The sequence below is a fragment of the Aspergillus lucknowensis genome (assembly GCF_044049455.1).
Source record: "Aspergillus lucknowensis strain CBS 449.75 chromosome Unknown BJX67scaffold_44, whole genome shotgun sequence".
In the NCBI taxonomy this organism is placed as follows: domain Eukaryota; kingdom Fungi; phylum Ascomycota; class Eurotiomycetes; order Eurotiales; family Aspergillaceae; genus Aspergillus; species Aspergillus lucknowensis.
The window spans coordinates 211,707-234,031 of NW_027263588.1; the positions used below are offsets into that span (position 1 = coordinate 211,707).

Sequence of the window (22,325 nt, forward strand, 5' to 3'; positions counted from 1 at the left end):
TAATTAAATAATATCTATAATACTATGTAAACTAGAATCAAGATAATTAGGTAGAATTATTACCTATAGCTTAATTTGCAATTAATAATACAAAGAATATAATAACAGGTATTATACCTTACTATACAAATCTTGGAAGAAATCCTAGAATATATTAGGAAATACTGCTAGCCAAAGGATAATTAAATATGGTATTAATGCATGTTGCTTATATAAAGATATTACACTAATTTATAACTAATAATATTAAATAGGTAGAGGAAAAAATAAAGTTTTATTATAACAAGAAGTGTAAGGACATACTATAACTTTAGAAGGGAGAGAAAGTTTACCTGCTATAATAAATAATAGGGAAAAAGAATTTTAATATTAAGAGCAAATAATTAAGTAATAAACTTGATACTATAAAATATAGACTATTTAAAATCAAAAAGAAACTTGTAAATAATAACTACTACTTAATATTACTAGCAAGAATACAAGTTTACCTGGTATTCTATATTTTATTGCTTGAACTAATAAAGAATCTAGAAAATACTAATAATAAAATAACTAAGGTTAATAAGGAGTATAAAGTTAAATAAATCCTAGACTAATAGACAGAGAAGGGTTAGGTTTAGTACCTTGTCAAGTAGAAGGGTTACCTATCTAAGAATAATTCTTGGGAACTAGTCAGGCACCTTAATTATCCTGAGAAGATTCTGGAATTCTAGTAACAAACTAGTTAAAGGAAAAGTCCTCTAAAAAAGGCAACAAGAAAGTATTAGTAGCCTGGGCGATAAAGGCCTATAAGGCTTTATTTGAAATAATTAATACTTGTTATGCTTTTTTAATTTCTTTTTGCTTGTACTCTTCTTTTTCTAATTTCTCTAACTCTTTAATCTTCTTAATATTGCAAATGATAAAATTACCCACGCACTTTTGAAGCAAATTGTCTTGTTTTTGGAGATAATCAAGTTTTATTATTACCTTGGCTATTATAGCTCGAGCTTCTTTTTCTTAAGAGTAAATTTTATTTTAAGTATTAACTAGACACTGCCACTTGCTATTAGAAAATGTCTCTTAACCTACAACACATTTTCAACCTAACTATATATATTTGTTACAACAAGATGACCCTTTAGACTTCACACAGGATTTATTGAGTTGATTATAATGAATACAAGGAACAACTATCGTGAAGCTGTTTTCCTCGAGACAATAGTTAAGCCTATTCTTGTTGATACTCGACTTTAAGGATATCATGGAGTTAGCACCAAGATATTAGGAGAAAAATAGAATAAGTTACAAATAAACTTACCTAGAAAGTACTATTTATTATATCTTTGGGACAAAGACCTTGAAGAAGGGGGATTGTTAGAGAAACTAGATGTCAATAGCTAATAAATCTGATATGCTATAGCAGCCTGCTATAATACTAATAGGAGCATATTATGCTGACCCAATCATAACAATATAGATGTATTAATATAATGCCAAGAAATATGGTCATAGCTATCCAAGCCATAGACTATAATAAGTATAATAGCTAGCCTAGCTAATATAATTAAAGGATATAATGGCTATAATATGCAACTAATATATAAAGACTGTTATTACTTATATCTAGAAGCTTTGTTTACTATCTATTGTTAACCAGATTAATAACGTATTTCCCCACCGAACCGCCAACCCCACCGAACCGCCAACCGCCTCGATTTTCAACGCGCTTTTAGAACTTGAAGCGATTATCAACCACCAACCAACGCCGATATTAATTGAAATTAGGTATCTAAAGGTACGGGACATCTAGTTCTTTTATGGCCCTGAGTATTGCAATTTGAACATGTTGGTGGAGCGCGTCTTGGCGCTTCAGAAGGTTGACCTGCAGACATCGTCGAAGACACCCCTGCCTCACGTTCTTGATCATTTCTCAACACCATGAGATCTCTACCTTCTTGTATCGATAGGCCTCCATTATTAGGTATCTGGCGTTTAGACCAACGCCTTTTCTGCCTCGCCTTCTCATTTTCCGCGCGGAGCTTGTGGTTTTCCTGGGCCAGATAGGCAGCGTTGTATAGAGCTATCTCGCAACCTTTTAGAACTTGCTGTAGTGCCGTTTTTGAAGGTGTTGGAGGGCTTTGAGAACTGTTTTTAAGCAATTTTTTAAGCGAAGATGCTTTTTTCTGCAGCTAGTAAACTGTATAAGGTGTTGCTAGTGTCGAGGAGCTTGTAGATGCCCCATCATGGCTTCCAGGTGGAGTTGGTGTAGCAAGCACGATATTCAACCTATTAAGGACTTGCTAGGGATCAAATGGCTGTATACTAGCTGTAGCAAAGCCACTTTGAATATTTTAAGGCGTAAAAACGAGGTGAGAATGGCCACATACTCTTCACGTCGCGCAACCGGCAGCTTGCATTGAAGCTGGCAGGTTCAAACGTGGTCTCCGTTCCCGATGTGGATCCAACGACTGGCAAGGAGATATTCCGGAAATTGCTCATGCGGAAGGATTTACTACAAGATGATTGTGTGACAAACGCGCTCCTTGAGCAGCTTGCTTTTCTCCCTCTGGCAATCAGCCAAGCCACTGCTTATATCAACCAAAACGACATTTCCTTAGCAAAATACATGTTACTGCTGGGTGAACAAGGAGCGAGCACAATGGAACTGCTTGGCGAGGAGTTTGAGGATGACGGACAGTACGCAGAGATCCAGAACCCAGTGGCCACAACCTGGCTGGTCTCCTTCTTGCAGATCCACCAAGTGGATCAAATAGCAAGCGACTATCTGTCGTTCATGGCTTGTATCAACCCACGAGATATACCAGAGTCAATTCTTCCAGCCACAACTTCGGCAAAACGAAAAGTGGAAGCATTAGGTCTTCTCAAAGCATATTCCTTTGTTAGTGCACAGGTTGATGACAGCATCTTTAGTCTTCACCGACTAGTGCATCTTGTCACTCGGAACTGGCTCAGGAAAAGAGAGAGGCTTGAGAGTTGGGTAGAGAAAGCTGCCGGCCAGTTGGACAGGATTTTTCCCAATAGCGACCATGACAGTCGACAAAAGTGGAGGGAGTACCTACCTCATGCACTGTATTTGGCGAACAGCGGAGAATTTCTGGCTCTCCAGGACAACTACCATGGCTTCCTTGCAAGAACAGGAAGCTGTCTTCAGAGTGATGGAAGGTATGGCGAGGCGGAGATTATATATCGAAATGTCCTAGAAATGCGAGAAAGAGCCTGTGGGCCAGATGATGTTGATACTCTTACCAGTGTCAGCAACCTTGGTTCAGTCCTTGCTGACCAGGGCAAGTATAAGAAGGCAGAAGCTATGCATCGACAGGCACTCCAAGGTCGTGAGAAGGTCCTTGGACCCGAGCATCCTGATACTCTTACCAGTGTCAGCAACCTTGGTTTAGTCCTTGCACGACAGGACAAGAATAGGGAGGTAGAGGCCATGCATCAACGGGATCTACTAGGGTTAGAGAAGGTGCTTGGACCCGAGCATCCTGATACTCTTACTAGTGTCAGCTACCTTGGTTTAGTCCTTGCATGACAGGGCAAGTATGGGGAGGCAGAGGCCATGTATCAACAGGCACTCCAAGGTCGTGAGAAGGTACTTGGACCTGAGCATCCTGATACTCTTACCAGTGTCAGCAACCTTGCCTTTACTCTAAAGCAACTTGGAAACTTCCCAGATGCTTTGAGCCTTTCTTAAGAAATGTGCAGACCTCCGCAACCAAGTATTAGGCTCACATCATCCGCACGCGATATCCTCAACTAATGCCATTTCGGCTTGGAAAACAGCGAGTCCCCAGAAAGTCAGCCACCTTGTGCCTTGTTAGATATTCCACCTCCCAACCCAGCTTCAGGACATGCTTCTGACAATGATCATATCACCTCAGCTTCAACACCTGTTGGCCGGAAACGCCGCGTCTTCATGAGTTTCTTCCGCAGACAATGATGTGCGGGTTGATCTCATCTTCTGTCCTAGTTCAAGCACGACTCATGATGCAGCATCTGACACAATTTATTGCCATAGTTAATATTAACGTCATGGTTCTTACCGTCGGTGACACGCTCAGCCTCAAATACAGTAACTGAACCCTCAAAGCAGGTGAACTTTGACGTATATAAACCTTGGGTAGAGCCCCCCTGGGCTTTGGAACGGGATGAGTCTTGGGTCCTTGAACACCATTATGGCATTAAAGTGTGATGAAGTTGGTTGTCTCCTGCCTTCTATAGGATACTTGTGCAAATCCCTGGAGCTATCAGGAAAAAAGGCTTCATAGGGGTTCTTTTTTCGACCATTCTACTGCAGCTACTTCTTTCTTCCTCTATTGCATTATTGGGTCTTCCCTTTTATCTTGTTTGATCAACTACAAAGCTCTTGTTGCCCAATATAAAGATCACGGGAAGCTATACTTCGCCTATTAAGATATGCATCAGTATATGTATGTTTTACTTGGCTAATCAACTAGTGTTAAATGTATTTGTTGTGCCGCGGACATATTGCTAAGAGTACCTGCTAGATAGTTCTGCTTCCTAATTGATGAAGCAGTCTAATAATATCCTCAAGTCCTTTTTCTACAGCCTATGATAGAGGTGTTTTACCATAAGAGTCCTTGGAATCCACATCCACCTTCCCAGTCTGAATAAGAAGCTGGACAATCTCCTTGTGTCCATTTCCTGCAGCCCATGATAGAGGTGTTTGATCAGACCAAGACTTGGAATCCAAATCTACCTTCCTAGTCTGCATAAGAAGCTGGACAACCCCCTTGTATCTATATTCTGCAGCCCATGATAGAGGTATTCGACCATACCTAGAGTCTTTAGAATCCAAATCCATCTTCCTAGTCTGAATAAGAAGCTGGACAACATTCTTATATCTATTTTCTGCAGCCTATGATAGAGGTGTTCGATCAGACCAAGACTTGGAATCAATATCCACCTTCCTAGTCTAAATAAGAAGCTGGACAACTTCCTTGTATCTGTTTTCTGCAGCCCATGATAGAGGTGTTCGACCATATTTAGAGTCCTTGGAATCCACATCTACCTTCCCAGTCTGAATAAGAAGTTGGACAATCTTCTTGTGTCTATTTCCTGCAGTATATGATAGAGGTGTTCAACCATATTTAGAGTCCCTAGTATCAATATCCACCTTCCTAGTCTGAATAAGAAGCTAGACAACATTCTTATATCTATTTTCTGCAGCCCATGATAGAGGTATTCAATCAGACCAAGACTTGGAATCAATATCCACCTTCCCAGTCTAAATAAGAAGCTGGACAACTTCCTTGTATCTATTTTCTGCAGCCCATGATAGAGGTGTTCGATCAGACTAAGACTTGGAATCAATATCCACCTTGCCAGTCTGAATAAGAAGCTGGACAATATTCTTATATCTATTTTCTGCAGCCTATAATAGTAGTATTTAACCATATTCAGAGTCCATGGAATCCAAATCCACCTTCCTAGTCTAAATAAGAAGCTGGATAATATCCTCATGTCCGTTTTCTGCAGCCTATAATAGAGATGTTTGACTATATTTAGAGTCCTTGGAATCTACATCTACCTTCCCAGTCTAAATAAGAAGTTGGACAATCTTCTTATATCCATTTCCTGCAGCCTATAATAGAGGTGTTTAACCATATTTAGAGTCTTTGGAATCTGCATCCACACCCTGTTCTAGAAATATCTTGGTAATTATATAATGCCTGCAGTATAATGCTAGCATAAGATTTAAAAAATCCTTGGTATCTTTAAAACCTGTAGTTTACTAAAAGATGCCAAACCATGCTACATAACTTCTCAAACTTGGGTTATAAATTCTTAGGGCAGAGGAGAGTATAGCAGCTGTAGGAGTAATACTAGCCTTATAGAAGTAAGTAGTCCAGCTTTTAGCTGAGTAATCTAGGAAGTTATGGCTACTTATAATATTGCTACTATCTTTATCTATATTTGTATTAGAATTTAAGAAGTCAAGATAGCACATATAGATAGTTGCAAGCACCTCATGTGCTTGAGTAATAGTAATAGAGTAATACTAGCTAGTATTAGACAATTCTAAATCTCCTAGAAGAAACTCGCAAGCTATTTAGTAGAGAAAATAAATCCTGCCCTGATAAATTAAGATAAACAACCTATATAATACTCTAAGGCATGCTTTAAAGTCCTTTTTAGTCTTCAAGTTAAGATTATTAATAGACTATAATATATCTTCTATATTTATAGCAATGTTTATTTCTAAAAAAGTTAATAGCTAGCTTGCAGCCAAGATAATACTCAAGACTTTTTAAACCTTTAAGCAGTCCTTAGACTTGCTAAGGATTTGCTTGTATACTATATTAATACTTCTTAGAATTATCTTTAAGATAGACTTGGCCCCTTTTACTATTTTTTTAAAGTCTTCTTTCTCTAAGTAGTTAAACATGAGATATACCTAGAAATAAGTATAATAGGGAGTTGTCTATAGTCCTTTATCTAGTTTCTTAGTAACTTTATATAAGAGGTTCTTTTTTTGTAATAGCTAATTAACCTTATACATGATAATATGATTTACCTTATAGCTAATAGTTTCCAACTCTTCCTCTCCTAGTATATAAATATTTGGAAAGATATATAATAAGCTGCTAAATCTAGATATAATTAACTTATATAAATAGCATGTTAGGAAATATTTTAGCTTGCCCTGGCTGCTACTAAATTGGCTTTCTATATTCCATGTAAGATCTAGAAGCTCTGACTTGTTACATTTATCTAGGGTATCAAGGACCATGATTATTGGCCCTGCCTGGGGATCTCTAGTTGTATTTCTTAGAACCTTTCATAGTAATTCTATCGAGTTGATTAGACCTTTCCTATCTTTGCTGTACTCTGGCATGGCATGTTTAATTAGATATGGCTTCTAGGAGAAGAGTTGGTGAAGCAGCACATAAAGTGCTTGCTAGACTCTCTCCTGGACCTTGTTTTTAAAGAAAAAGTAGCAGATTGTTATTATTACCAATTGCAGCAGGTAACTGTTAACCAGGTACCAGGCCAGCACTGACTTTCCACAGCCAGGATCTACTAAGACTAGCAGGGGGCTGGATTTAGCTTGCAACTATTTCTAGAAATTCTCGTGCTGTAGGAACTACAGGCATGTATTATTAACCCTCTTCTCTATTTGATTCTTATACTACTTATACGTGGTTTTACCCCCGCTATTACTAGTAAGGCAGAACAGCTAGTAACACTTTTCTTCTTTATTAGATAACCTTTTCCTGGTAAAATTGTTCTGGGCTTTAAGCTACTTTTTTATATTGTCTAGGGTCTGCTTTGCTAAGTCTTGATTTTCTTTAATAGTATTATAGAGGCCTGGAGATATAATTAATATATATTAAAATTATAATTCTTAAAACTTGTAAATACCAAGTATAATTTTACTAAGCTTCTTCTTAGCCTAAATTAAACTTAAAGGAAGCTAGTAGATTATATCTTTTATATATATAGCTACTATTATTACTACAAAGCCTTACTACTCCTTATTCTTATACAAGTCCAAATAGTTACTTATACCACAAATAACAAGATAAGGGAATTAATTTATTAACCCCGTGGCCTCTATTTTAAAACAAAAGATATTATTCTTAGCTACTAGCTAATCGCGTATTAATATATCCTTTATTACTTGGTTTATAGAAGTAATAAGCCTATAATAAAGAGCTAGGTTTAGTTTGTTTATAGCTTGCATGCACTACTAAAGGATATTTAATATATTACTAGCACAGAATTCTATATAGCCCCTTGGATTATAAATTACTTTAGCTTGAAACAAGGTATCAGCATTTCCTAGTAGCTATTTATACTCTTATCAAAGCCATGGGTTCTAGTTCAAGATGCTATCAATTATACTCTTAATATAGTGCTCCTTTCTCTTATATCATGCTTGCAGTCCTGCTAGTATAATATAAAGAGCTACTAGAGGCTAATTAAAAAACCGCGTGTGTTGGAAGGATTGACCCTGCATTATCTTGCCAAAATCATACTAGAATATACCCCCTTTCCTGTCCCATGGTATACTAACAACAACATTACCCAGGCAAATATCATGCCTTTTGCTTGGAACACTACTACCAATACCAACCAGTAACCTAATTCAAATATTTAGGAAGCTATTCTGCATATTTGTGGCTACCATGGCCATGGGAGCAGTTCTGTATTTGCTATTAGGTAAGATAGTAATAACAACATTATGTTCTCCAATCTCGCCTAGTATGTAATTATTTATATCACCTAGCAATACAAAGTCTGGTCCCTCGTGCTCTTTATCAAGGAATTCTTGAGCTGCTATGTATTTGGTTGATATAGCGCAGATCCAGGCGATAGTATAATCTATAGGTTTCTTGGAAGGAAGGATCTCTAGCAGGGGAGCAGATGGTATAGCAGGACTTGCAGGGAATAGAAAGGATTGCAAAGTGGAGGTTTGGTCAGGCTTAGGATTGTTTTTAAGAGGGCTTTTTCTGGTGTCTCCGTGCCATGTCAAGAGGAAGATAACAAACACTAAACTAAGTAGCAAAGCCAAAATAATTGCATCAACTATGCTTTCCATCTTAGACAGTAAGCCTAGGAATAGTCAGGCCGGGTAGACTAAGAGTTAGACATCTGGTTTCGAAGGTCAATTGTTTTCAAGAGATGCGCAATTCTCCCCTGAAGGAAATGGAGGGGTAAATAAGCTAGAGGCTAAGGCTGTGAGGCTGTCATGCACCCCTGGAAAACCAATTATCGACACTACTATACTTCAGGATACAGCTTGGAAAAAGCAAGCAGGGCTGCCATGTCACAGCCTTTTGCTGGCATGCCAATCTCATTAGCCCTCTAACTAGGTCCTCTGCCTCGAGATATTGATTGGTCCTGGCTAACTGCCCCTTTTCTAGATTTGCCAACCTGGGAATTGTCGTCATGTTTTCACAAAAAAAACATACGCCCAATAATGCTGCATGAGGGCTTGCATTTCAGTCTTCTTGGAGCCAACACATAGAGTTATTCATTACATACTGTACCAGGCGCCAACAATATCATGATTTCCTTTACACATGCCAGTTCTCGACCCACAACTATAATTCGACTGGCGATAAGATTTATGATATAGTAAATTCTACGCTGATAGACATGCTAGAGAATGCTCGAGCGCTCAGGTCTCTGGAGCAGGAACACCTAGGCGAGATTTTGTCTCGCCTTAAAGCTGACTGAGAAAATATTCCAGCCCTTGTTATATTGAATCAAGAGTCCATCCTGCAAACCATTTAGACTACATTGGTCATGGGCCTATCGAATTATAGTTATCCCGATACCAGGAACGCTTATCCCAGGAATAAGTAGATCCAAGAAACGCATATCCTATGACAAGGCCATCCCAAGATCATGCCATTTCCAAGACAAGATATCTTAACAATATCTATCCCTTGGCAGCTGGAGATACCAAAGCGCTAGACCACTGAAGCAGGGGATCAGCTGTAAACCAATTATAGTTATATAGCCAGTTGGCTGAAGGTGCTAGTACTTCAGCGCCTGCAGTCATCAATTGCATTTAAACAGACTCGTGGCTAATAAGATCATGGGGAAATTTAACCTGTTATAATGCTGCTTCTTAGATAATATAATTACCTGAGCCCATGAGCAGTCGTGGAGTGCAAGCCTGGCCAAAAAATATGCCTCTCAAGGCATTGTATAGTACCGCGATTTGTCATTAAAACCATCTTTCCAATCCTGTTGACATATGCAGTGGTGTGAACAGCATTTAAAGTGTACTGCCTTTGAAGAAGCCATAACATCATGGACCACGTTGTGAATTTTTTTTCGTCGCAAATGTGGATGTGCAATCTGGGGAGGAGCTCGAAGAATACAACCTCAATGCGCAATGATCACCTCCATGGTTGCTGGAAATACAGATGCTGTGCTGCTATTCTTGACTCAGGATCACAGAAGAAACAGTCCTCCTCAAAACTCTCTCCTCTCGGTCCTCTCTGGGGAGCGAAGCGATATAAGTTATCTCGATGCCTGCCAAGCTTGCAATACGAGCTAAGGCTGCCCCTCACAAGCGCTCCTTTTAATGAGGCCGCTCTCCCTCCAGATAAGCTCCATGACATGCAACCTCTGGTCCCTAAATAATGCCCGAGACATCCCTCCCCAGCCACATAGCCTCCCAGCTCAACCCACCCTCAACGCCAGTCCCGGCCCTCCCGCCCCGGAAGCGCGCCCTGACACCTCCGCTCCCACCCCAGGCCGCATCCTCTTCGTGGCTTTGGTTCCGCAAACCAAAGCCCCAAGAAACGTACGACCAATCCCAGTCTTCCTTTCTCACGAAGCTCCCCTATGAGATTCGCCAGATTATCTACCGAGAACTTTTGGCACCTCCGGGTTCACGATTACACATCTCGACACACTACAAAAAGAGGACTAATTATCTGGCGAGCGTATGCTGCTACGAGAGTCGAAACAACCTGCTTCCCTGGAACCATCGATGCTGGGTGCGCAAACGCGATGCGAAGGGAAACAAGAAGTATCCTGACTTTTCGCCGCATAGGAAGCGCGGGCGGGTCAGAGTTTACCTATCCATCCTCCGGTGTTGCCGGACTGTGTACGCGGAATCGATCACCCTTCTCTACACAGTGACGACATTCAGCGTCCGCTCAGATAGCGCAATCTGCGATCTCGCACGGGTGATCCGTCCGCATAGACTGCAAATGATCCGCTCGCTGCAGTTTGACACGTGTGCGATAGTAATGGGCATCATGTCTCATATTACTGCCTATTCAGTGCTGTACTGGCAGTTCAACGCCCCTGCAACGTGGAAAGAGGCCTGGGATGTTATCGCTTCGATGACCGGGTTGCAGACATTGCATGTTTCGCTCACTGCCGAGATGGCCTGGGAGAGGGGTGTGACGATTGTGACGATTCCTTGGATTGTAGAGCCTATGAAGGGTATTCGGTTTGTAAGGGACTATCAGGTTGTTGTTTATTGCCCTGAAGAGCTGGATGAGATGGCCGAGCTTGTCAGAGGCGCCGGTGAGGGTGGGCGCGACTCGGAGCTGCCGTTTGTTTTGAACATTATCAAGAAGCGTATCCGGGAGACCTGAGGTCAGGTTGGGTCTTCGATCGTTCTACGAGGCGGACAGATCCTCGTTAGTGGACGAGAGCTCGATCCTTTAAGAGGCTGAATGAAGGAACTTATCTGGTGGTTCTGTTTACTAAGTACTGTATTGATTTTCGATTCGATTTGCTCTCCAGGCAAATTGTGGTGACTTCACGATGAAACCTATTCGCCAACTGCTTCCGCGCTCGGCAGGATGATGTCCTTCCCTAGGCCATGCAGTAACTCTTGATATTGTCAGCCAAGTACTGTATATTGCACTATGGTTTTCTCAGATCTTGAGGTTGTGATGAAGAATAACGTGGGAAGGCGGATCCATGATAGTTGCTTGGTGTAGTTTCCCAGCACCGGAAGATGTTATCTTGCTTGGTACGTGTAAAGGGAAGAGAAGCTTTGGAATCGGGGATGATCAGGTGTGAGTCGCAGGCGGCCCTGGTATTTAAGTTTCGATTTTCCTTTTCCCACCAGTGAGGGTGTGGCAGCGTTTGATTGGCGTTAATATTGGCGACTTGCATAACTATGTTGTCATTACATCTGCATCCAGATGCCAGTCGTGTATGGTATTGACTAGCTCAGTATGTGCTGCAACAGATAATATCAGATACTGTTTGGCTAATATTCCAGGCTCTGGTTCTTGCATTAGTCATATTCTTCTTGAGCCTGATAGACCCTCACCAAACACTAATATATTCATCATGAATATATATTTAGGTAATAATTGCTATTATGGTCTATATACTCAAGTTGATATAACACACTAAGCTCTATAGCTTTGCAGAGCTTAGAATATTTATTTTAGTATCTTATAGCAAATTCCTGGTACTTGTTAATACTATATGGAGTTGGTTTGCCATTCTTATAATCATCTGTGTAAGGCGTCGGGATTCGGCGAAAGTATTCAGCCGTCGCGACGCCGGGTGCCAGCAAGCGTCGAGCTGCCTAGTCTTCGTGAAGGGACTTGTTCAGGTTTACGCGGAGGATTCTATTGCAAGAGGAACAGAACGAATCGCTTAGGGAACTAGGATACATGCGAGAGTCAGGATCCTCATATAATCGGCCGTCGGGCCGCCGTCGGGCAGCCACCTGAGCGGGGTCAGAGAGGGGTCGTCGTTGATGCCTGTCGGTTCAGGCACCGACCGTGACAATCTGCTATTAGTATAATAGTCCATAAAGTAGGCAAAATCAACAGAGCCAGCAAAGAAGACTTGTTCCAGCCTTCCTATTCTGTATCCTTGACAAGGAGAATCCTGAATTAAGTAATAGAAGTCTGGTAGGAAGCCTATAGCTCCTTTAAGTATTTAGAATCACTTAAGATATTGCAGCTCAACCAGAGAAGGTCTTGAACTGGATTAAAATAAAAAGAGCATTCTAGCAAATCTAGATATTAAATTAAGGCATATAATTTTAGTGTATGCAGGCAGGATTCTTGACATATCCAGAGAGCAATTAGAGGTAGATATTTTTCTAATAGGAACTTTGTGTTATCGAAGCGACGACCTCTCGTGCGCTTCTAACCCCGGGCTCTCACACGGGACTTCCGAAGGGTTCGGATTGACTTATTCTTACCTGAGTGTGTTCACGTCCAATAAGTATGAGGACTTGTCATGGTTGGGTTAAAGTTATAGTAAAGAGGGTAGGGCTAGCCTATAGTATATATACTATAGCCTAAAGAGTAAGTACTAGACAAGTTGTTTTGCAAAGGTCCTTTAAGCAGGTTACTCTAGAATAATAGTAGTATTAATCATGAAGATAGGAAAGCTAGATACAGTGGTAATGAGCGTCTTTAAGTATTTCTTCCCATCTCCGGTCCTCTTGGTCCATGGTGGTATAGGACCTACCATCGGGTAGCGGTATACCTGGCTGGTATGTCGTATACCAATTCTTGGCGATATACCTTGTCACGTGCTTAGCAAGGCGGGCGCTGAGTTCCGCGTCTTGCTAGCTACCTCAGAGTATACTTCACAATACTCTTTGGCGTTGGCTTCACGTGATGGCCATGGTTTCTAACTCGTGGTCTTTCCTCCGTCCCCGAGGATTACGGAGTAACCCAGAGATGATGGTGATTGTTGCTGCAGAGAGCGCGTAGTCTGTTGACCCCGGTCGCATGGTGTCGTTGATCTTTGTCCCGTGATCGGGTAGTGCTCCTTGCCCTTAGTTCGCTGTCCCAGTTGGATTTAAATCCAAAGTAGCTCCTAATAGCTGGTTTGTGGCCCGAGGCTTCCTAGCCTCAGCTTTCTGCCTTGCGACTCCGCTCTGCTGACTGTAGGTCGTAGGTTCATAACACTGGGGCATTATCATGCATGAAAAGAAGCCAGATATCTTGCTGCCGTACTAGGCGGATATAGCTATCAATAATAGGTATAATTTGGTTGCTGTATTTTTTAGCATTGATATACCCCCAATCCTTCTCCTAGAAGAGATATGGACCTTTAAAAGATCCATGAAATAATGCCCAAAATATCCAGCCACGCCTTCTAGAAGGTTCTGTATGTAGGCAGGTCTCTTTAAGTTCCTCACCTGCTCGTCTTGTCATGTAGACTTGCTTGTAATAGCCTGAGGTAACCCAAGTCTTATCAGACCAAAGGATTCGATACTATTGCTCTATTGTCCAATTTGCATGTTCAAGGGCCCAAGCAAGACGTACACGCTTATTAGAATCAGATAAAGGTGGCTTGTGAAGAGCCTTGCATCGTGTATAGCCTTATTTCTTTAGAGCTTGAGATAATGCTGTTGTCCTAACAGGAAGGTCTAGCTCCTGAATAACCTTATAATAAGATAGGCGCCTGGCCCGCTTTGATGAAGAGATAAAGTTAATTATCTTATCAATATCCTCCTTAGATAGCTTAGGCCTTTGCCCTCGTGCCTTTTTAGGGGTAGAACGCTCAGATTAGCAGGTATACTGGACTTGTCGATGTGTAATCTGCAGTTGAGAAGCAATCTAGTGGTATGTCATGCCTGCATCTCGCAAGGTTAAAACTCGAATTCGATCATCTCGACTAAGGCGTGCGGATCTCTGCATTGGAGGTTCGATAGGCTCAGGCGTGGTAGGCAGGCAGGCAGGCAGGTCGGTAGGCGGGCAGGTCGGTAGGCGGCTCACCACCAGAGGCCTTCGAAATCCGGCTATCTCGGAGGTTTCATTAGCTTCATTTTAAAATTTAATTAGGAAGGCGGTGCTTCAAGGGCTTGACCGCTTCGAAGGATTTGGACCCACCGTACTAACATAATCACCGGGGTCAACCACAGTATGTTGCGCCCCACAGCCAAGCCGCTGACCAATAAGCAGAGTACGAACAAATGGCCTTAAGGCCATTTCTCACAACTCATCCCAAGAGCTCTCCTCCATAATTTAATCATGTGATTGGGTCCGATCGCCAATAGATACTCATCCTCTCACACAGACTCATTTTACCCGCTGTTTCTTACCCCTCGTTTCAACGTCGCGATAGGGGTTGCTAGCGTCGACAATAATGTCTTTAGGGGGTCTGTCATTACTGATTCCTCTATCCCAACAGTTCTAAGATTCAAAAGGAAAACCCTAGTTCCTGATCTGTTTTACTATTCTTGTCCCACAATGCAGAGGTTTACTAATACAGGCGCGATGCCCCCTCCCATACTCGAAGAGTACCAAATTAGCTGGATCTATGCCCTTCCTATCAAGGCCGCCACTACTCAGGAGATACTTAACAAAAGCTTTGGGCCACTTGATGAGCAAGATAATATGGACACTAATATCTACACTTTAGGCTACATTGGGAAGCATTACATTGTGATTACATGCATGGGAGCTCCTTATAGTATAACCTCAGCAACAACTATGGCTAATCATATAATACAAACATTTTCCCAGTTGCTACAGATTAGTTTAATAATGGGTATTAGAGGAGGGATCCCTTCTGCTACACACAACATACAACTTGGTGATATCGTGATCAGTTATCCTACAGGCAGTTGCGGTGGCATACTTCAGCATGATATAGGGAAGATTAATGAAAATAGGAAACATACCCGCACCAGTTCATTAAACAGTCCGCCCAGGTTGTTGTTGGCTGTAGTTAACCAAATAAGAGTAGCAGCTCTGCAAGATAACCTACTCTACCCATTATACATCTAACAAGCAGTGTATAGGACCGCGCGAACCTGACAAAGTTTCAGTCAACTAGATCCACAACACGACCAACTCTTCCAAATCCAGTACAAACATCTGTCAGACGCAGCCGCTTGTGATAACTGTTTGGTTAAGTAGGAGATCCCAAGAGGTCCACGTAAGAACAACAACCCACAGCCACATTATAGCATTATTGTGTTGGGAAACATAGTTATAAAGTATGGTAGCATACAGGAGCAACTTAGGCAAGAAACAGGTACCTTGTGCTTTAAGATAAAAGCTATAGGTTTAATGCAGGACTTCCCGTGTATTATTATCCAGGGGATCTGCGACTACACTGACTCGCATAAAAATAAACAGTGGCAAGGATATGCAGTATTGGCGGCTGCATCCTACACAAAAGAGTTGCTTGGTTATATCCCCCGTAGGCAAGTGTCACAGGAGAAGCTAGCAAAAGAGATCTGTTAGTATTACCATCACGTTCCTGATTGGCGCTTAGAGACGATCTGGATCTAATATGCTTTTGTTCTCATCACAGCAATGATCAACCAGCAGCTTGGAAACTTGAAGACAAGCACGAACAGGATCTCTATAAAGCTCGATCTAGATTAATTGAGTGTTATTAAAGGGGCAGCTTTTAACTTGTACGTGAATAAGGATGACAAGTGCCTTCCAGGGACTAGATACAAGCTACTCAACCAGATTAAAAAGTAGGCATATTCACCTCAGGAAAAATACATTTTCTAGTTAAGCGGCATGGCAGGGACTGGAAAGTCAACAATTTCTTGGACAATCTCGCGTTATTTTAAAGAATAAGGGATGCTTGGAGCCAGTTTCTTTTTTAAGAGGGGCAAAGAGGACCAAGAAAGTGCCAAGAAATTTTTCCCAACATTAACCAGGCAATTAATGCTTTGGAGCTCTGGGCTGAAACCTAGTGTGCAAAAGGCACTTGGCAATAACCCAGGCATAGCATTAAAATCGCTGCAGGAGCAATTTGAGAAACTTTTCCTACAACCATTGCATAGACTTGACTGGCGTAGTCAACACTCTCAAAATGCTGTAATCATTATTAATGCTTTAGACAAATATAAGCATGGCCAAGATATTAAAAATATTATTTGACTGCTCCCTCGTCTGCAGGAGCTAAAATCATTTTACCTTCGGGTCTTCCTGACCAGCAGACCAGAGCTCTCCATCAGCCTTGGGTTTTCTGAAATCGGGAACCATGTATATCAAGACACGGCCCTTCATGAGATTCCTGAAGAGGTAATAGAACACGACATACAGTTATTCCTACAGTATCAATTTACAAAAATCCAGTACTTTAAAAAAGTTCCTTAGGACTGGCCTGGCAACAATATTATCTAAGAGTTAGTTAGGATATCTGTTCCACTATTTATTTCAGCTGCCACCGTGTGTTGCTACATCAAGGATCCAAAATAGGAACCAAAATCATGTCTTACAGAGCTTCTCAAGGACCAAGCTAAATATGTATCCAAAATGGACAAGACATATCTGCCAATACTAACGCGACTCCTCGATGACCAAGAAAATAATAAAAGGGAACAACAGCAATTTCTACAAGAGTTTTAGGATATTATAGGGGTTATCATCCTTCTTGCTATTCTGCTTTCTATTAACATACTATCTGTATTTCTTGAGATAGGAGTCGACTAGATTAGCAATTGATTGGATTCCTTTTAATTGGTTCTAAGTATCCTAAGCAACAAAGATCAGCCTGTTAGGATTCTACATCTCTCATTTCCAGAATTTTTGGCCCAGACTATAACTAAGTTTCATGTAGATGCGCCAAGCAAGTATAAAGATATTGCAAAATCCTGCCTGAGAACTATGCGACGTCTTCTGCAGAGAGATATCTGCAATCTAGCAGACCCTAGAATATATAGGATAGAAATTAACCCTCTAGATATCCACAAATATCTACCATTGGAATTGCAATACTCCTATTACTACTGGATGTATCATCTCAAAAATAGCCAGGCTTTATCTTCTGATATAGAAGAGGTGCAGCTATTCCTCTAGAAACATTTTTTTTATTAGATGGAAGCAATAAGCCTGCTAGGTCTTATATTAGACATAATAGGTATACTCGACATTCTCCAAACAATAGTGACAGTAAGTATATAATAGGCAGTTATCCACAAGCCATACTAATAAGGATAGGACCATAAGGTTAATCCTAGTCTGGCCACCTTTCTACATGATACAAAGCAGTTTGTCCTAAAAAATTAATAAATAGCCAACAAAGCACTACTCCAAATTTATTATACAGGGCTAGTATTTGCCCCTTGAATAGTAATAATTTGCGAGCAGTTCCAATCAAAGCTTCCTGATTAGATCTACCAATTCCCACAAGTTTACAAGAACTGGAGTGCAGAACTGCAGACACTCGAGGGTTATACAAGCTTGGTTATGTCCATGGCCTTTTCACCCAATGGCCAGCTGCTGGTGTTAAGCTTGGATAATAGGACTATATAGCTCTGGGATCCAGCCACAAGTACCCTCTAGCAGACACTCAAGGGCTATACAAGCTTGGTTTTCTCTATGGCCTTTTTACCTAATAGCTAGCTGCTAGCATCTAGCTTGTATAATAAGACTATATAGCTCTAGGATCTGGCCACAGGCACCCTCTAGTAAATACTTGAGGGCCATATAGGCTTGGTTATATCTATAGCCTTTTCACTTAATAGCCAGCTGCTAGCATCTAGCTCGAGCAATGAGACTATACAGCTCTGGAATCTGGCCATAGATACCCTCTAGCAAATACTTAAGGGCCATACAGGCTTGGTTATGTCTATAGCCTTTTCACCTGATAGCCAGCTGCTGGCATCTAGCTCAAGCAATAAGACTATATAGCTCTGGGATCCAGCCACAGGCACCCTCTAGTAGATACTCAAGGGCCATACAGACTTGATTTTGTCTGTAGCCTTTTCACCTGATAGCCAGCTGCTAGCATCTAGCTCGAGCAATGAGACTATACAGCTCTGGAATCCGGCCACAGGCGCCCTCTAGCAGACACTCAAGGGCCATATAGACTTGATTTTGTCTATGGCCTTTTCACCCAATGGCTGGCTGCTGGCATCTAGCTCGTACAATAAGACTATATAGCTCTAGGATCCAGCCACAGGCACCCTCTAGTAGATACTCAAGGGCCATACAGGCTTGGTTATATCTATGGCCTTTTCACCCAATAGCTAGCTGCTAGCATCAAGCTCGAAAAATAGGACTATACAGCTCTGGGATCTGGCCACAGGTGCCCTCTAGTAGATGCTCAAGGGCCATACAAGCTTGGTTATGTCCATGGCCTTTTTACCTGATAGCTGGCTGCTAGCATCTAGCTTGTATAATAAGACTATATAGCTCTAGAATCTAGCCACAGGTGCCCTCTAGTAAACACTTGAGGGCCATACAGGCTTGGTTATATCTATAGCCTTTTTACCTAATGGCCAGCTGCTAGTGTCAAGCTTGGATGATAGGACTATATAGCTCTGGGATCCAGCCATAGGCACCCTCTAGTAGATACTTGAGGGCCATACAAGCTTGATTTTGTCTGTGGCCTTTTCACCCAATGGCTGGCTGCTGGCATCTGGCTTGTACAATAAGACTATACAGCTCTGGGATCCAGCCACGGGCGCTCTGAAGGAAATCTTGAGCACTGATAGTCCTGTCATGGTAGTCAAATTTTCGCAAGACAGCTCCTATCTCCTCACTAACCTAGGATTGTTTAAGATCCAATTCTCCCGTGGCCAGTCTATCGCCAAGTCACTAAATATAGACTCACACATATCTCTACAGAGAGAATAGATAGCTGTTAATAGGCAACGCGCCCTATAGCTCCCTCCTAAAGCTAGGTTTTTGTTAGATTAGGTCCGCCGATCCTTCCAAAGGTAGGAACCTAAGGGTATTCTGGAAGCAAATGAAGGGAGTATAGTCGTTAAAGGGTCAAACGAATATAGAAAGAGGCAGATGCTTGGGGTTCAGATTGGTAAACAATATGGTATTGTCAATCTGGTTCATAACAGACAGAGAATAAAACTTCTAGATACAGGTAATGATAGTCCTTATATAGCTTCTTGAATCATGCCTATCATGCTCTTTCTCTTTGTCGGGCATGCTGGCGCTCATCCTCATCATGCTCTTTCTCTTTGACGAGCATGACTGTAGTCTCGATTAGCCCTAGCATCATATCATCCAATACAACCGGGTTGGCACATCGTTATTCCTTAGCGTCGCGGCGCAGAGCTGCGGCACAGCGGAATCCATTGGCTGTCAATGTCCGATTCTCTGACAGTTTTCTTGTTCAGCAGCCAGGGCGAACATACTTGCCTTAGGACATCTGTCAGATCGGGTTTCCTTTTTTGAATTCCGGAAATAACTAGTATCAAAGAATTTTTGTTTTCTGAATCCCTATATTTTCAAGTATCTTTTACTCTTGCGCTGACTCTCTGAAGTAGGGTATCACCAGAACTGTAAACCAATCTTGTTGTAGCTTCAGGTGCGCTAAAGTCGCGAGTATTTCAGAGGATTGACCAGGATTCTATCTGTTAAGGTTTAGTCAATAGTCTTGCCCCACTTTAGTACCGCAAATTAAGTCTGAGTGATGAGTCGTCACTAATAATGTCTTGGCGATTCTGATTTACATAACAAAGTATTTCGTCGGTCCTTACCAAAGGGATCTCTGGTAAAAGCTCGAAAACAACGCTGTCTAATCCCAGAAGGACAATTATGAGACAATCATGAGACATAAACTTGCAAATAGCTGGAAATCCTTTTTACTTTCACCAGAGTAAATCAAATATAAATCATTGCCGTCCAGCATGGAAGAGCGTAGGTATTCTAACCCCTTTGCCTTTCCCTACCACCATACCGCGACTGTTTCTCGCTCGCTGACCCTACAGTACAGAATAGCCTACTATTTGGCAACCTTTTAGATTGCCCTCTGTTCTAAAAGCATGGCTAAACAGTTTACTAGTCTTATTGATTTAATTGGAGGTTTAAGCCTTGCTAATAGGATAACTAAACTGACTGGATCAACCTCTAACTACTCAACCCCAACTTAACAAGTTCTCGTAGAGGCAATTTAGACAGTAATACAGTCTTGCAAAGCTACTTTAGCACACGCACAACAAGTCAAGACCTTGGTTAGAAGCACACGTACTCCTAGTAGCCAGGATATTATGGAACTAAGCTCCCTGAGAAGAGAAACCACCACTCTTACAAGAATCACAAAGACATTTAGCAATGCAGCCGAAGAGTATATTATCATGTATATTTTATTACTTGCTGGTCCAGGGATACTAGTACAGAAAATGCTACCATATTTTACCAACAAATTGAGGAGTATCACTTGTAATATGCTTAATAACAGCAGCAATAATAGCAATACTCTACAGGAGATTTTAGAGATATGCTATAGTCAAGCTCTTCATACCTCTGGAACCCTGCACTCCAACAACTACTTTATTCCCCTGGGCAAAGCCAGTCTTAAATGGCCCTACAACCCCGACTTTGAAAGCAAGGACTACTACAAGCATAAAGATTGCCTAGCCATCAACAATAGCTATACTAAGGCCTTTTGTGTAAAATGCGAGCACAAATCCAAAAAGGAGAGGCTACAAAGGGAACAATAGATCAGGTTTTGGGTTCAGGCCCTGAGTGAATGTCCCAATAGGCCTACCTTATTCTATCCACCAGCAAATCACCTTCCTTATTATTGTCTTGCAGATGTCCCGCGATACTTGTTTAGAGCTTTTGACCAAGAAAGCTCTGGCAGGAGTGATTATAATATCATAGCTTCTGCTGAGAGCATTTCCACGACATCATGGCACAGCAGAATCAATCTCCTTTCAAGGACAGGAGAGGAAATAACTCGAATGCTGTATAGTTATTTGACTAAATCATGTTTTGGAGGGGAAGATGCCGACAACCTAATGTCGTGGAGTAGTTCTCTACTATTTATGATTTAATACGCGATCTGGAGACGTTACCAACATCGCTGTGACCCTGCTAACATTGAAATTTGCATGATTAATACAAGAAAGTTTCCTCGTGGGTAATTCGCTCGGGACATGTCCTTACTTCGGGCCTATTGTGACTCTCCAGAACTCGATGAAGATATGTAGAGCTTTTTTAGTTTTTGTCTAGAAAACTCATATTATGATAATAGGGAGTATCTATTACAAGGACTATTGCATCATACTAGGCGGTCTAGAATGGTATTATTAGCACAGCTCATTCAAGCAGGATTATATGATCTTTATCCTGAATTTGCGGATCCTGCTGCGAGTAGCTCATGGACAAAACATATTAGGTCTCTCTGTTTAGGATGGTCCATTAAGCATACAACAACCTAGCTTGACATACAAAGGGCAGTTGATATGGCCAGAGCATGCTTTAAAAGTTTTGATACGCTAGATGTAGCATTGCTATTATTATTATTCAAAAACCGCAAGCTTCAGGCCCTAGTAACAAAAGAAAACTTCCCGAGAGTACAAGAGTGTGGAAGAAATTCATATGATATCAGCCCAGTTGAAGTTTAACAATATATGATAATTGCCAAAACAAAGATGTTAAAGAATCAAGACAGATTGAATGCTTTAAGATGGTTAACCACCGACAGCCAACTTCTTGAAGGACTTTTCAAATGCTTATAGTTATTTAACAAGCATTAATATATAATAGGTACTTTGATTTGCAACCTACTAGAGCAGACAGCAAAGAAACTCTAAGTGCCACTTGTAGATTCCTCCTTATAAAAAGTATTAACATCAGCACTAGGTACTAATATTCTAGTGGCTTGTAAATTTGCAATGGATGCTCTTATAAGGCAGGTCTAAAATATATCAGATATATCTAGAAAGTATATACAATTAGCTATCCAGACAGATACCAACAAATATACACTTAGAACAACACTAGCATCCTCCATACTCTCATTAAAATCGCAATCTCTTTGAGCAACACAACAGAGGCTCTATAACCTTGGGCTTGTAGGACTCCAACAAGCATGGGTTAATACTTGCTATCTTGGGACCCATAGAGGAAGCAAGAGTATTAATACCTAACCAATTATAAGACTCTATAGATTCC

The 22,325-nt window shown here is 41.2% G+C and overlaps 5 protein-coding genes across 5 annotated transcripts; all 5 read left to right on the plus strand.

Moving 5' to 3' along the window:
* Positions 1–2,225: 2,225 nt before the first annotated feature.
* Positions 2,226–3,824, plus strand: BJX67DRAFT_374130 (uncharacterized protein; the record flags this gene model as incomplete). Its single annotated transcript, XM_071031507.1, has 4 exons — positions 2,226–2,241; positions 2,352–3,523; positions 3,554–3,631; positions 3,699–3,824. The coding sequence occupies 4 exons, from the start codon at positions 2,226–2,228 to the stop codon at positions 3,822–3,824; spliced, it is 1,392 nt and encodes a 463-aa protein (XP_070883107.1).
* Positions 3,825–9,754: 5,930 nt separating this feature from the next.
* BJX67DRAFT_362108 (uncharacterized protein) lies at positions 9,755–11,591 on the plus strand. The gene has a single exon (XM_071029959.1). It carries the CDS (start codon positions 10,128–10,130, stop codon positions 11,094–11,096), a length of 969 nt encoding a protein of 322 aa, XP_070883108.1. The 5' UTR covers positions 9,755–10,127; the 3' UTR covers positions 11,097–11,591.
* Positions 11,592–14,681: 3,090 nt separating this feature from the next.
* On the plus strand, positions 14,682–18,092 carry BJX67DRAFT_374131 (WD40 repeat domain-containing protein; the record flags this gene model as incomplete). Its single annotated transcript, XM_071031508.1, has 16 exons — positions 14,682–15,176; positions 15,354–15,522; positions 15,844–15,925; positions 15,968–16,014; positions 16,045–16,149; positions 16,180–16,274; positions 16,356–16,481; positions 16,515–16,547; positions 16,587–16,628; positions 16,659–16,801; positions 16,931–17,015; positions 17,085–17,240; positions 17,277–17,351; positions 17,400–17,453; positions 17,574–17,684; positions 18,009–18,092. 16 exons carry the CDS (start codon positions 14,682–14,684, stop codon positions 18,090–18,092), a joined length of 1,902 nt encoding a protein of 633 aa, XP_070883109.1.
* A 208-nt stretch (positions 18,093–18,300) lies between these two features.
* On the plus strand, positions 18,301–19,611 carry BJX67DRAFT_374132 (WD40 repeat domain-containing protein; the record flags this gene model as incomplete). Its single annotated transcript, XM_071031509.1, has 5 exons — positions 18,301–18,325; positions 18,649–18,692; positions 18,756–18,997; positions 19,218–19,221; positions 19,528–19,611. The coding sequence occupies 5 exons, from the start codon at positions 18,301–18,303 to the stop codon at positions 19,609–19,611; spliced, it is 399 nt and encodes a 132-aa protein (XP_070883110.1).
* Positions 19,612–20,188: 577 nt separating this feature from the next.
* BJX67DRAFT_374133 (uncharacterized protein) lies at positions 20,189–21,889 on the plus strand (the record flags this gene model as incomplete). Its single annotated transcript, XM_071031510.1, has 8 exons — positions 20,189–20,228; positions 20,325–20,815; positions 20,867–21,119; positions 21,153–21,168; positions 21,217–21,288; positions 21,370–21,564; positions 21,604–21,769; positions 21,803–21,889. The coding sequence occupies 8 exons, from the start codon at positions 20,189–20,191 to the stop codon at positions 21,887–21,889; spliced, it is 1,320 nt and encodes a 439-aa protein (XP_070883111.1).
* Positions 21,890–22,325: the final 436 nt, after the last annotated feature.